The sequence below is a fragment of the Pristis pectinata genome, chromosome 17 (genome assembly GCF_009764475.1).
Source record: "Pristis pectinata isolate sPriPec2 chromosome 17, sPriPec2.1.pri, whole genome shotgun sequence".
NCBI lineage: Eukaryota > Metazoa > Chordata > Chondrichthyes > Rhinopristiformes > Pristidae > Pristis > Pristis pectinata.
In genome coordinates this window covers 9,346,380-9,361,701 of record NC_067421.1, presented here as the reverse complement: position 1 = coordinate 9,361,701, position 15,322 = coordinate 9,346,380, and the positions used below count along the sequence as shown (strand labels likewise).

The following is a 15,322-nucleotide window of genomic DNA, read 5'->3' as shown; positions in this document are numbered from 1 at the left end:
AGGGTAGTGAGTAACTGGAATGAGCTGCTAGAGGAAGTGGTTGAAGTGGGTAAAATTGCAATTTAAGAGGCATTTGGATAGGTACATGGAGGGGAGGGGCTTGGAGGGTTATGGGCCAAACACAGGCAACTGGGATTAGCAGGGAGGATGCTGTGGTTGGCATGGACCAGTTGGGTCAAAGGGCCTATTTCCGTGCTGTCTGACTATGACCTTAGTGTACATGTCCAAGAACCCTAAAGACAGCAGCAAAGGTAGGTAAAGTGCAAAGCATATGGAATACCTGCCAGGGCATGGAATGCAAGAGCAGGAAGATTATGACACAGCTATAGAAAACATTAGAGGTTACAGCTGGACTAGTGTGTGCAGTTCTGGTTGCCCCAATAAAGGAAGGATGCGATTGAACTAGAAGGGAGCAAAGGAGATTCACTCGGATGTTGCATGTGGATAAAATTCAGTAGGGTGGAGAGTGAGAAGCTTTACCCCTGACCAGAGGTGTCTATAACCAGAGGATATAGGTGCAAGGGGTGTAAGAGTTAGAGGGAATGTGAGGAAGAGAGTTTTTCCTACCCACAATAGTTGAAAGTTGAAACTCACTGCCTGATGGGGTGGTGGACACAGGTACTCTCACAATACTGCATTAGTATTTAGATGAGCACTTGAAATGCAACAGCATAGAAGGTAATGTGCTGAATGCTGGAAAATGGGATTAGTATAGATAGGTACTTGATGGCTGGCATGAACACAGTAGGTTGAAGGGCCTGTTTGGTACTGCATGACTTTACAATTCTACAGTGCCTGTACAAGCGTGATCAACTGCACGATTACTGGACATTCAACTCTCGGGATTATATTCTCTAATGTGTTTTGCCAGGTTTTCAACAAACGAAATTGAGAGTAAGGTAGGCATCAGCCAGGAACAAAAATCAGTAAGGACATTTGGAAAAAAATTCCAACTGATTCCAGATTACATAATTTTTCCATTACCAATTGGAAACCCACACCTCTCCCAACAGTGTGGGGAGACAGTCAGGAGCTTTGACAACACACCATTCTCATCAGCCCATCAACCAGGGATATAGGAGCTTCTTGTCTGAATATACTGCTTTAACACTACTTCCAAATAACAGAAAAATTAACTAGAATAGTGTGCATGTCACTGTAAAGACAACAGTTCCATGCTAGTTATTTGGGAACAAGGGAATAAAAAATATATATATAATACACAAAAATCTGGCCCTACTATAAAAAGTTCCAGAGATCAATCTGAGACCTCAGTTACACCCTCCACCTGAGGAATGAGGATGGCAGACAATGGCAGGCAGAGCAAGTTGGGTTGGAATTTATTCAGATATAGAATACACATCAAGAATCTCAGAAACATGCACATTTAGTTACAGGAATTGGGCATTGTAATCAAAGATATGAACAGGTACAAGAGCATATGTTGACACTTATTAATTCAGAGTTCTCAATTGGTATGGCAATCTGAACATGCCACGGACAGCTGCAGATAATTTAGCCTACAAAAGGACAAAGGCCATGTCTCAATAACCAGCTTCTCTCCCAGGGACCGAAGTTCAATCAGCCCAATACTCCAGGTGTCTCAGTTACTCCAAAGTAGCTTCAGAAATGGACAATATTCTGTAGGCTCCCATGAACTCAACACAAAGGAAATAGAACCAGGCTAACTTGTCAGCTACATAAATTGCCAATGTTGCCTTTCTCCTTGCCAGGAGAATCAAATGCCCAGTCAATTCCTCAACATTATTAATACTCAAAACTAAAACAGAGGAGTTACATGACAGAACTTCAAAGTTCACCTGTCAGAACAATCCCATGTTAAGAATTAGATTTTGATACTGTATCAATCTAAGCCACTTGAAATCATTGGTCAGATGACCTGTCAGTACCAAAAGTAAAACAGAATAGAAACGCTGTTTGATTGCTAGGACCTGAAGTTATTTACTGAACCTCACCAGATACAAGAATAGCATTTAATGGACACCAAGGTGGAACACATCAGCCCATATAAAATATACAGATTAAACATTAGATGGCTTCTAATCGGATTGCCCACCCTCAGCTTTTGGGTGTTGAAGGCAAGGCATGGGAATGAAGGGTTTTTAGTGCTCTTCTTCCTTCAGTCCCCCAAGCATATTCAAAGTTAAACTTGCTGCTGTCTAGCATTAGGATAACATAGAAGCAGTTATTTGTATTAACCACTATGCTTTAAAATTAACAGCACCACATGAACAAAGTAGTGCTATAGGAAAGGCTGCAGCCAAAAGGCAAAAGAAAGTTATTCCTTCCTAGTACCATTAAGCCCAACTTCCCTATGCCAACAATTCTCATTCCCTCTCCACGACAATCCCTCCCACTTTCAAGTGAAGCTGTAATACAACAGCCGATCTGCTTCATGGGTCGATTAGCCCAATCTCACGTCCTGTAAATGTTAGTTTACTAGTACTTGTCCAGCCACCCACTATACCGATTGCGCAACATTCAAATTCCAGAGTGGGCAATCATGGCTTTTGCAGCATATCAGCAGAGTGGAATACATTGGTAAGTAGGAGCCTCAAAAGAGACAGAATGGAAGAAGAAAAAAAACAAAAGACAACCAGCAGCAAACAATTGACAACAAAGCTCCAATGTTTCTGGAATTCTTTAGCCTTCTAACATTAACCATAAGTCCTGTTGAGAAGGTGTACGTGAAGGTTTACTGAAATTCAGGTGCATTATCCAAGCACATACCACCACAGCCTGCCAAGTGATCATCTTAACCACCACAACCAAGTTATCCAACTACTAGAGCCATAGAGGCCAAGTCTCACATTAGAGCCATAGAGAGATCAGGCATGGAAACAGGCCTTTCCACCCATAAATCCATGCTGACCACCAGTTTCCTACCCTAGCATTTTTATTCTCCCCAGATTTTATCATTCTAGGAGCAATTTACAATGGCCAATTAACCCACCAAACCACACATCTTTGGGATAGAGGAGGAAACTCTCAGGGTCACTGGGAGAAGTTGCAAACTCCACACAAACAGTACCAGAGGTCAGGGTTGAACCTGGGTCACTGGAGCTGTAATGTTGCAGTTTCATTAGCTCCACCATTGTGTAGCCCTTTAAATGACAAGAGGTTGGGTAGGATTGGTGGTCAAAAGGAGACAGGTGCACTTGTACACAAGTTGCCAAAGGCCACATTGAGGTGCAGCAAGCAATTAAAAGAGCAAAATGGTATATTAACCATTACTATAAGAGGATTTGAATACAAGTGTAGGGAAGTCTTATTGCAATTGTACAGGGCCTTGGTGAGACAATACTTGGGTCCCTTTGTACGATTTTGATCTCCTTACCTATAAAAGGAATGTACTTGCCATAGAGAGTGCAGCGAAGATTCACTAGAATGGTTCCAGGGATGGCAGGTTTGTCATAGGAGGAGAGATTGAGTAGACTGGGACTCTTTTCTCTAGAGTTTAGAAGAACGAGAGAAGATCTCATTGAAACGCACAAAATTCTTTAAAAGCTTTTCAGGCTAGATACAGGAAGGACATTTCCCCTAGCCAAGAATAGGAATAGGGTGTACAGATTTGGAATAAGGGGCAGGGCGTTTAAGGTCAGAGGAGGAGAAACTTGGAATTCTCTACCCCAGACAGCTGTGAAGGGTCAGTTGCCTTGTTCATTCAAAACAGATTAATAGTTTTCTGAACATTAATATGCTGCTAAGGTAGATCAACCACAATCTTAATAAATGGCAGAGCAGGCTTAAAAGGCCTACTTCTCCATGAATTTCTTATGTTATTAAGTATAGTGTTATGCCTGTGCTAGATCTAGCTATTCAACTTGTGCAACTACTCCTGCATTTATTGCACTTTCAGACATGCATTCTAGATTACACCATCCTTCTGCTTAAAGAAAATAATAGTTCTCTTAACTCACCTTTGGCTCAGTTTACATCTGTGGCAACTTGCTCTCCTGCCAGTAAAATGATTTCTTCTTGTCCATTCCATCAATAGTCATCATAATTTAAGAACTCTGGTGATTTCAGTTCCTGCTAAATACATTTAAATATTCTTTGCAAGTTTGCTAGATTGCAATCAGCTTGCTCTGCATGGACTGATGGCGAGACTGGAGGCAAGCACAACCCTTTAATGCTGGCCTACAGCTTAGTGTAGAAAAAAGTCCCCATTAAACAACAATTTACCACCTGAGCCTCCCCCTGCTGCTGCTACTTACCTTGGAAATTAACTCATCATGATTCGCGAGATGAGCTCGACAGTGAATGCAACTGTATGTCCGGTGGCAGTTTGGCAAATAAGCCTGGAAGGTTTTCGATTTCGTCATCTTCACCATTTCCAACGGATGTTCTTCGCTGCTGAGCTCAGGGCTGGCAGTCGAAGAGTTACAGGCCTGGTGCACTCTCTGACAGAAGAAACACTGGAAAATGCAAGCAAAAGCCGTCGTTGAACTGGAGTGTGTGTGGCCTTCTCCACACAGACACCACGAGGGAAACTGTCAGAACCTACAATGGGAAATCCAAAAACGTCACATTAGTAAAAGGCAATGAAGACACCAGTAAATGTTCACTGAGTAAATTTGGAAATTACACTGCTGAATAGCTACAGGTTCAGTGCAGTAGGGTGATAGTTTAATCAGATAAGGGTATTAATTGGCTTGGAACCAAAGCAGGTAGATGGAATTAAGAAACATTAACCAAATGGCAGCTTATGCATTTTGATTCATCTTAAATAATTTAAGCACCAATTTAAAAAAGAAACAGTATTACTACACACTATCCTCCCAAATTGTGATTACTTTATATTTCACATTCTCCCTCTTGGGGGGGGGGGGGGGGGGGGGTGGTGGTGGTAAGAGAAAAAAGCACCACTTATTTTGGGCATGTTGCAGTCTCCAGACTTGATGTCAAATTCTACAACTTCAGATAACTGTCCTTTTCTATATCAGAATAGGCCATTTCTGCAGCAAGTCATCCATCTATATTAGCTTAGTCTTTCCTCTCTCCATTAATACAACCCTACTTACTGGCTATGAACTACAACCCTGTATTTCACAACTTTATACACTCATTTCTTTATATTCTTGCTCTCCAAGTACCCCTACTAAACAATTGACTGGGGAAACATCCACAACTTATCCCCACGGTAATCCTGGCATCACCCCAGGGAGATATTTCCTTCATCCTATCCATTCCTCCCCCAGCTTCTTTACAATTTAAAATTAACTTGTTTTTCCCCTTCCCTGGTTCTGACAAAGGGTCTTCAACCTGAAACATTAAACTATTTCTCTTTCAACAGATATACCCTGATTTGCCAAATGTTTCTATTGTGCAGTTTTTTTTTGATTCCATCAAAAACAGAATACTTGAAATAAAATAAAAAAATGCACAAGAATGGAAACCAGACAGATTTAGAGAGAAGGAATTAATATTAAGATAGCAAAATCCATAATGAGCATGATCTGGTGTTCTCCCACTTATGCTAAACTTCAAATCAAACTTGCAAATTTCCACAGTATTAATCACAGCTCTGACCGCTCACCCCTTCGAGTGCTTTTACTATGTACTTTTAATTCAGGCTCTAAAATCCCAACAGTGAATTAGCTCCAGCTCCACTTAATCATTTGCTGATTGTGGAAGCTTGCTATGGTAGAATTGGCTGTAGTGTTTACCCACACAAGTTACCACACTTCAAAAGCAATTCATTGGTTGCAAAGTACTTTGAGGTACCCTGAGGTGCGATAAATTATACAATTGCAAGTGCTTTCTTTCTCTTCCTTCCCAGTGTTTCAGTACACTAATCTTTTCTGCTTCCTGCCAACACCCATTGCTTTCATAGAAATTTACAGCTTTGCATGCTACTATTCAGCACAATGTTCCTGCCAACTCTTTACTGAAACAACCAAATTTGACATTACATTCTATCTTCCTCAGCTTCATTTTAATAAATTTTCCATTTTAGAAGTCTTTAAAACAGTTCTCAGCTTGCAGTACTTTATCCTAGCATTTTCTCACCCCAAAACAATAGTTTCCCATCACCAAATTATTTTGGTGAATCAATGCTGTAGAATAGTTTTTAGTCATTCTTACTATGGAGTAAAAATCCACCACATGGCCTGTTCAGCAACTGTATAATCATAATTCCAGGTCTCTTTCAGCAATCACACCCTTTAGCTACATGCTGCTAATTCCTTCCAATATGATAGCTCACACCTCTCTGCATTTGACCAAACGTATTAGGTCCTCTCTGAGGCTTCCAACTCCTCTTGTTGTTTGCCAAACACCCTACTTTTCCATCAACTAAAAATTTCCAGTGTTACACACACACACACACACACACACACACACACACACACACACAGAGAGCAACAATCACCAGGGTACATCACTTCCAATCTGGAGAATGCTCATCAACCCTTACTTTGTTTTGCTACTTGCCCAAATCAAAGATCCATTCTCCAAAGTGTTTTTTTTAAATAACAACCCTCCAGAAAACCTCTTGAAAATCTATATCTTGTTATCGAGTTAGTATATTCCCTTATCTATCAAAAAAATAAGTCTATTAGGATTTGTGAAAACACAACACATGTAACCCAGGATGAGTCCTCTCATCCACTGCAAGTTGAAAGGAGGATGCCAAAGAGAAAAGGAGGCTGGAAGAATCATGATACAGGTCAAGGCTGGGGATAAATAGAAAGTGGCCAGTCATGAAGCCCTGACTATTCTCAAAAATGCTTTATTACAGTACTAAAGTGCACTTCCCAATCAGGAAAGTTAAGAATAAGTGGTCTTGAAATAAAATTAAGCTCAAGCGAATCAAGAAAAGGATGCTTTGCAATTGGAGACACTGGATTCAGACACATCGTGGATCAGCTCCAATGGACTTTATACTGCTGAATCTGTTATACAAAATGTTATGCTGCTGATTAGAACAAAAAGTTAAATTTGGATTTTGCTTATGTCATGCCAGATTCAATCCTAATTTACTGCAGTTTCTACATCTTTATCTGCTGCCTGGATTCCAAGGTTACACTCTTGGCATTTGTCAAAGCACTTAGCCAGAATTAGAGGAGTAGAAAAGTGCAAAATGATTCGTGGTGCAACACAAAAAGGAAATTTTTTAAAAAAGTCAGGACCTACAATTCATCATTCCTAGTGACATCCTCATTCCACCAATTTAAGTAGCAAAGCAAAGCACAATATTCTATCAAAAATAAATCAAAAAGTGGAGTTTAATTCAGATAAGTGTGAGGTGTTGCATTTTGGAAAGACAAATAAGCATAGGACTTTCAGTGAATGGTAGGGCCTTGGGGAGTGTTGTAGAACAGAGGAACCTAGGAGTACAAGCACAAGGTTCCCTGAAGGTGGCGTTGCAGGTAGACAGGGTGGTGAAGTGGCTTTTGGCACACTGGCCTTGATCAGTCAAGGCACTGAGTATAGAAATTGGGATGTTATGTTGCAGTTGTACAAAACATTGGTGAGGCTACATTTGGAATATTGCATTCAGTTTTGGTCACCCTCCTATAGGAAAGATGCCAATAAGCTGGAAAGAGCGCAGAGGAGATTTACAAGGATGTTGCAGGGACTCAAGGGACTGAGTTATGGAGGAAGGTTGAGAGGGTGGGATTTTCTTCACTGGAGCGTAGGAGAATGAGAGGTGATCTTATAGAGGTATAAAATTATGAGGGGCATAGATAGGGTGGACATACAGTCTTTTTCTCAGGATTGGGGAAAATAAAGAAGTAGAGGGCATAGGTTTAAGGTGGGAGGGGAAGATTTAATAGGAACCTGAGGGGCAACTTTTTCCACCCAGAGTGGTCACTACATGGAGTGAGCTGTCAGAGGAAATGGTTGAGGCAGGTACATTAATGACATTTAAAAAAGGTACTTCAACAGGTACATGGATAGGAAAGGTTTAGAGGGATATGGGCCAAACATGGGCAAATGGGACTGGCTTAGATGGGAACTTTTGTCGGCATGGACCAGTTGGGCCAAAGGGCCTGTTTCCGCGCTGTATGACTATGACTAAAAATCTGCATCAATTCTGTAGCCCAGAAGCTGGTTACAGTATCATCTGTTTATTGGGTCATATGGAGAATTAACAATGATTGTAATTTTGTTTTGTACTAACTGGTAACTGAGAACATGGTTACAGTCACATATGGTTTACTTATCATAATCACACAGAAGTACAAAGCTCAGAGTCTGAGATATGGGGCTTTAAGAAAACTTGACCAAAGAGAACTCATTCCCACTTACTTATTTTAAAGAAACAGTACATGATGCCACAAAATTGCTTATCATGCAGGAGAATGGTGATCATAAAATGATATGTTCCTTTAACCAAGTAAAGGTGGTGGTTGCAGCAGGTGCTAGACAGAAATGGGAAAAGGGGGAAGCATTGATACTACTACACTGTACCCCTACAAGCCCTTGCCACAAAGAGTTAATCCACTACATTGCAGTTTGAGCACAACCCAGACACAAATCATCACTGTTCCAGAATAATACAAATTGCTCTTTTTGCCCAGCAAAATCTATAGTATGACACGACTCATTTCTTCACAATTCGTTCTATACCTATAGTCAACTGTTAAAATTCTTGCCTATTTCTTTAAAAAATACATGGAACTCACTTTTTATACTTGATGCAAATGGTATAGATGCTTTTAAGGGGAGACCAAATAAAGTACACGTGAGGATAAAAAGACGATGAAAAGACAGGGCTGGATGAAATAGCATAGGAGGAACCTGGTGCAGCATAAAACAAATTGGGTCAAATGGCTTATTTTTGTAAACTTTATGTATACCCTTTAGATCAACACCAAAGAAATAACCACAAAAGCTACTGAACTGTCACAAGAGTTCAGAACTGTTTCACTAATGTCCTTCAATAAAAAGGGACCTGCTTTGGTATGACCTGCAATCCCACCCCAAATGGTTGAACGTGACAAGACTAGCTTACACTCATTATTGAAACATCACTCCTCAGTATTTACCTTACCATTTCCTACTGGAATACAGCACGCAGACACTTGCTTCCCCCATTATACCAAAAATCAAATAACCTGAAACTGACTGAAAAACCAAGAACCACTAAAGGAAAATAAGAAGTGCCAAAAAAAAACCTCCCTGATGCTCTCAGATGATCAATTCTTTCTGCTCTCCAAAGCAGCCCCACTAAGTAGTAAAACAATTACTCAAGAAAGCTCACCACCATCTTATCCATGCAACTAGCTGTGGGCATAAATGCAGTTTTGCAATCAGCACCCATGTTGAAACAAATAAAAAACATTCACTACTCTTTAACTGCATCATAAAGCATTTACATTAAAAATAAACCATTTTTCATAAACAATTGTTTCTGCAACCCACTATCATTTTTGTTAACTAATACTTCATGTAATGTCGTGGGACATTTCTCTACAGGCAATGTATAAATGCAGTCGGTTGTAAACAGAACAATTTTATTTATACATGCTGTATAACAGTAGAATAATCCACAGCACTTCAGTAAAATAAACCAAGGCATTTAACAGGAAAATTACAAAACAAAATTTGTCACTAAGGGGGTATTGGGATAAGTGATCAAAGAGGGGGGGGGGGGGGGAGGAAGGTTGCTTCAGGCAGTTAACACAGCCAAGTATTTAAAACTAACTCACATAAACAAAATCAGGTCATATCTTTCAATACTTTCAACATCCATGAGAAGCAAATTGCAGATCAACTCCAGAGATGTCCTCTAGCTCTACAATGTACCACACAAGCTCTGGAAACACCAACATCAGAAGTAGTGGCCCTTGCAGAATATGGAAAAGCTGGGCTGCAGAAATGACAGACAACTACTGCACGTATTCCTCTCTCCATCCATAACTCTAAGTGACAAAATAATCTAGCTTAAAAGGCAGCCTTCCCCCCCCCCCCCCCCGACGCACACACAATTTATTCCAAAGCATAACCAATAACTATACAATTCTAACTGCTAAACTGGTAGAATGGTGGGGGGGGGGGGGGGGGTGGAGGGAAGAAATTTGATGGAATTGTGGGGAAAATGGGATTACTATAAATGGGCATTTATTGGTCAGAACAGACTTGGTAGACCAAATGGTCTGTTTCCGTGTTGTACGATTCCATGACTGTTCAGCCAGTGGCCATTTATTTTAACCTTCAACTGGAGTTGTGGTTTGCACCACAAACTGGTGCATGTTTTCACATTCCTTCTTGACATATAGCTCTTGCCCATAGCTTAAAATCTGCTGTGTGATGAGATTCCAGCCTCTGATTCTTAGTGGATAGAGGTTTAATCTCTGGTCTACGCTGTGTGGAACTCAGCTATGGCACATGGGATCATCACAGTTGATATTCATGTACCTGAAACTAAAGAAAAGTTTAGTGTGGTAGGGGACAAGTAGAAACGAGAATTTTGACTGTCATTTGGTAATATTTACTCTAAATACTATTGACTAGGAAGGAACTGAACTATGTGATTGAGCATGGCCTGCATATACAAAAACAAATATTTAAGGAAGATGCAGATGGGCTTACAGGGACAGCAGGAAGGAAATGCAATGCGACAAGATTCTGCATGTCAGCATTTGATCCAGTGAATAATTTACCCATTTCACTTCATATACCCAATACACTCTCTAGTACATCACTAGTAAGTGAAGACCATAAAACATGAATAGTGCACAGTCAAATTGTGACACATTCAACAAGTGCAGCTATTCAAATTCTGGTAAACCTAATTACTCAAATTCCTTCTCCAGCATTTCTAATTTTATTGAAACTTTATAATTTTTACCTGGGGCACTTGAAATGTAGTAGGTTGCTGAGTTGACAGATTAAAATCAGTATCAGGCAGAACTGGACTCTGTGCTTCATACGTAATTAAAACAGAAAAGTCCTCTACTCTACACTCTTTCTGCATAGATTTTGTCTGATCTGTTGAGTATTAAAACAAGTTTTGTTTTTATTTCATATTTCCAGCACCTGCATTCATTTGCTTCTCAAACTTCAAATGTACTTGTGGTAAGTGCAAGCACCATGGGTAAAGAGTAAGCTACCCCTTCTGAAAGTAGTCAAAAATAGTCTTTCACATTGAGTTAGTCTTCCAACAGTGATAAAGGCAATTAAAATAGCTTAGAGAAGCACCCAAATGCAAAGCCAGCTACCATAAACCCTGTGGCCAACCACAGGGTTTAGCTTATTTCCTACACACAACCCAACAGGTTGGGACCTGGCATCTTTCACTGGCCTATTATTAAAAAAAATACAACACCTGGAAAGATCCTTGGGAAATTAACTGTACACAGATGAAAACGAAATATCACAAATAATCAGATGACGCAGCATCTGCAGACAGAAAAGTACCCCCCCCCCCCCCCCCACCCAGGCCAACGAGTTTTCATCAAAACTGGGTAAAGATAGACAAGTTGCAGAGAAAGCAGGAGGAGAGAATGAAAAGGGGTCAGTGATAGGATAGGGACTCATATGTAAATGTTTATACTTTCTATTCAACTACCTTTTTCCCCCCCAAATTCACATAATGCAGTTTAGAGTTTAAGAAATATCTAGATGTCTCAAAGGGTAGACACATAAATGGGAGAATAAGTGTAACGTGCACTCTTGTCCACAAGCAATGATTTACAATCATACAAGTTACATACATGAATATATAGACTACTCAAATTTTACACTATCCCCACTTAATTATCTCCAGTTGCTAAAATGGGAACCTGGACACAAAACAGCAAATCTATGGTACTGAAACCTTTAATGGGGGAAGAAACTATAGACCCAAAACATTAAAAAAAACAGCTCCAGCTCTTGGGTTTGTTTCAACACCTAATGTAAAGGGCTAACAAAAACTCCCAAGGTCCACAAAAAATAGGCAAAAATGCATAGCATGCAGCTGTCCTACAACAGGCAATCTTAGTAAAAAAAAGTGATACAAGCAAAGCAAAACAGACAATGAAAGAAATATTGTACTCTGCATCAGACCCATGTTACAGGATACTGAATGCTTGTTACTATTACCAGGCAACTGGATGATTCCATCCTATCAAGATGCTCCTCTTTTTGATACAGCAAGAGTGGCAAGTGGCTTAGTCTTCATCAGAATTGGTCTTATCAGTTACAAGGATTGCTAAAATATTATTTGCACTTAGTTATTCTCTCCAAAAGCCAAAAGAAGTTTTCACCACTGCAATTTATTGAGACATTCATCACCACTAATGGATGAAAGTACATTTGTCTTCCAAAATGAATACTATCCAATGAGTTCAAGTTGCTAACTAGAAGCAAGTAGTTAAGGGCAGGTGATAAGAATGTAGCTCAGAAAATTATTTCCGACTATATTGTTGGTCTCTTTCTTTTTAAAAATATCTTGGGAATTTTGAATAATAAAAATCAAGTGGTGATTAACTAGCTCTGGAAATTCACATGAGATTTGATTACATGAGTCTTCAAGTATAAAGACCAGATCTGGGTCATTCTTCTCTTTGGCAAAAGCCATGTCAGATTTTGTTTTTAAATATAATTCTAGTTTGTTACAGTTAAGTTTCTTAGCTTGTTTGCACCTTTCTATTCTTAAATATCAATTAATATGCAGAATGGAGTCCAAGCAATTTGCCAACATTTTACCTTGGGTTTTCAGTATTTGCAGTTTTTTTTATTTTACATTCCTAGCTGCAAAGCATCATTAAATCAGCCTCCAGCCCCAACCAAAATCAAGTTCAAAAATCAGATAGGCCATCTGGATTTTCATTCCCTCAGCCACAGCTCCAGAAGTAGGTTTATAAAAAAAAAATAATTAATGAAAATAAATAGATAAATGTAACACTAAATCTTTGATTATATTTATCCACTGGTCTTTATACCCTTGTGAATATGGACAAAGTGAGCAAATTTTAAAAACTTCAGTAAAAACCAACATGCTAGTGTTGGCAGGTACTGGTTAATCAATAATACCAATTGACTCCCTGATGTCAGCCAGGGGTTCACTCAGCACTCTGTGTCCCACGTGCAGTGGGAACAGGAGTTGGCCATTCAGCCCTCTAGTCTTTCATCCATACAATTAGATAGTGGCTGACCTTTATCCTAAAAATCAATTTGTTTCATATCTCATTACCTTTCTCCCTTGATAATTTCAATTAATGCTGCAACTACAGCCTTTTAGGGCAGTGAATTCCACATTTCCACTAACCCATGCGAGAAAAGTATTTCCCAATCAATTTCACTCCAAAATGATTTGGCACCAATTTTAAGATGACATGATTTTGTTCTGGATTTTCCTCACCAGAATTACTGTCATTTCAAAACACTTACGTGGCCACTTAACTTTTAAACTCAAGGTAAAATCTGAAAATTATGTCATACATGCTTTGTAATTCAAACCATTAGAAACAATTATAATTTTGGGCAGTCTGATCTATGCCTACTTCAAGATTAAAACATTCTTACTGGGTATCCAAAACTGAATGCAGTAACCTAAACAAGGGATAGTGGTACCATGTTCTGTCCAACTAACATATCACTTTAGAAATACTTCATTGATGCCAGAGTTCCCATTTTTAACCACTGCATTTTCAGTAATGTGTATACATCCAAATTGCTCTGCCACACTCAGCTTTACAATATTAACTAACTTTTTTTTGGATATGTTATTTAGATTGTTACGTGAAGTATCCAATCTCCTGTATCAACACACATTACTGGTTCATCCTAAAAATGTTAATGATTTGGATCAATAGTGTGCAGGTAATCCTTTTGCTCCACTTGTCACATTTCATCAACTACTTTCCCTTGGATCCATTGAGGACAAAAGTCAAAAGGTAAGCAATTGGGGTTAACCTTGTGTAGGGTTTTACCAGATGATTGAGAATGTCACATGGATAACATCTATTCATACTGATTTATACATCAAATTGAACTAGATTAGATTAGTCAGACGTGACCTGCTCTTCACTAATCCATGCTCTTTGATCAGCTGAAACTCATTCAAATGCTCATTCGGTCCAATGGTAGATTCTGGTAACATCCTAACAATCAACGTCATTGTCATAAATGTTATTCTATGTGACTATGTTCAACTATCTCACCTCACCCTTCTTAGTCTGTCAGCTATACTTGGCCACACCATCACCACTCCACTCCCATCCAGTTGGGTCCAACTGCACTTGTGGGGGTTCCATTCTTACCTAGTCACATCCAGAAAAATCATTTTATTAGGTTATCTTCCTGCTACCACAGCATCATTGTCGGTGTCCACCAGGACCTATCATTGACCCCCTACTCCTTGTGCACACTACCCCTCCACAGCACAATTCCAAAAAAGTGTTGGTTTCCACAAGTACACCAATCACACTCAGTTCTACCACACCCTTCAACCTTTTCACTGTTTAAATTGGCACAGTGTTAACAGTATTTGAGTGAGCAGGAATTTCCTCCACCTACACACTGGAGAACATCAGAGTCCATCCTTTGTTTCCCCATCAAAAACTACATCCCTCTTGCTCTATCAACTATCAGAGACTGAATTATGTTTGACATTTCTGTGCCATAACTGACTGGAGACAAGCTTCTAATCAGATATCCATACCAACACAACCCAATTTTATCTTAGTACCACCACCCAAATCCACCCTCCTTCAGCTCACCTTCTGACATTCTTGACCACATCACCATTTGACTATTCCAATGCCTTCCATTCCATAAGCTTTGAAATTCTCCAAAACAGAGCTGTCCCTAATCTAACACACCAAATCTGATTCCCACAATACCCCCAGACTTCCAGCAAAAATTCTCATCCATGTTCTCACATTTCTCCATGGCTCATCCATCCTCCAGTCTTCACAAGTGTCCAACAATAGCAGCCAAGAATTCAGGCGACAAGGTTCTAAAGTCCAAAATTGCCCTGATCCTCAAAATTATCTTAAACAAAAATCTTCAGATTATCTCTTTGACATCTCTTTTAGTATCTCTTAATCTAATTTGGTATTATATTTTGTTTGATACTTCTGTGAATCTTCTTGGGACATGGTTTGTTACTTAAAATTCATAGTTGATGTTAACCAACAAGAGAATCATACACTTGCTTCCCCCACCCCCCAACCCTTCTTAACCAATTTTGTAATTTTCAACCCAAATGCCCACAAGTCTTGAAACATTTGGGAAAGTAACCAGCACAATAAAATATCCTCCTCTAATCATTTTATTCCAAGCAAAATAAAACCACTCAAAATATATAATCATCCTTAAATCACCACAAGAGGTGAATTTAAAAAGAAATCATTGCAACTAC

At 39.4% G+C, this 15,322-nt stretch overlaps 1 protein-coding gene across 4 annotated transcripts in view; it reads right to left on the bottom strand.

Annotated features, from left to right (window-relative positions):
- The window catches only part of ypel1 (yippee-like 1), a 45,879-nt gene that overhangs the window by 27,177 nt on the left and 3,380 nt on the right, over positions 1-15,322 (bottom strand). For all 4 annotated transcript variants that reach the window (XM_052032327.1, XM_052032325.1, XM_052032326.1 and 1 more), the window contains exon 2: positions 4,239-4,524. In XM_052032327.1, the coding sequence (XP_051888287.1) occupies positions 4,239-4,355 (117 nt within the window). In that variant the 5' untranslated portion in view covers positions 4,356-4,524. The remainder of the gene's footprint in view (positions 1-4,238; positions 4,525-15,322) is intronic.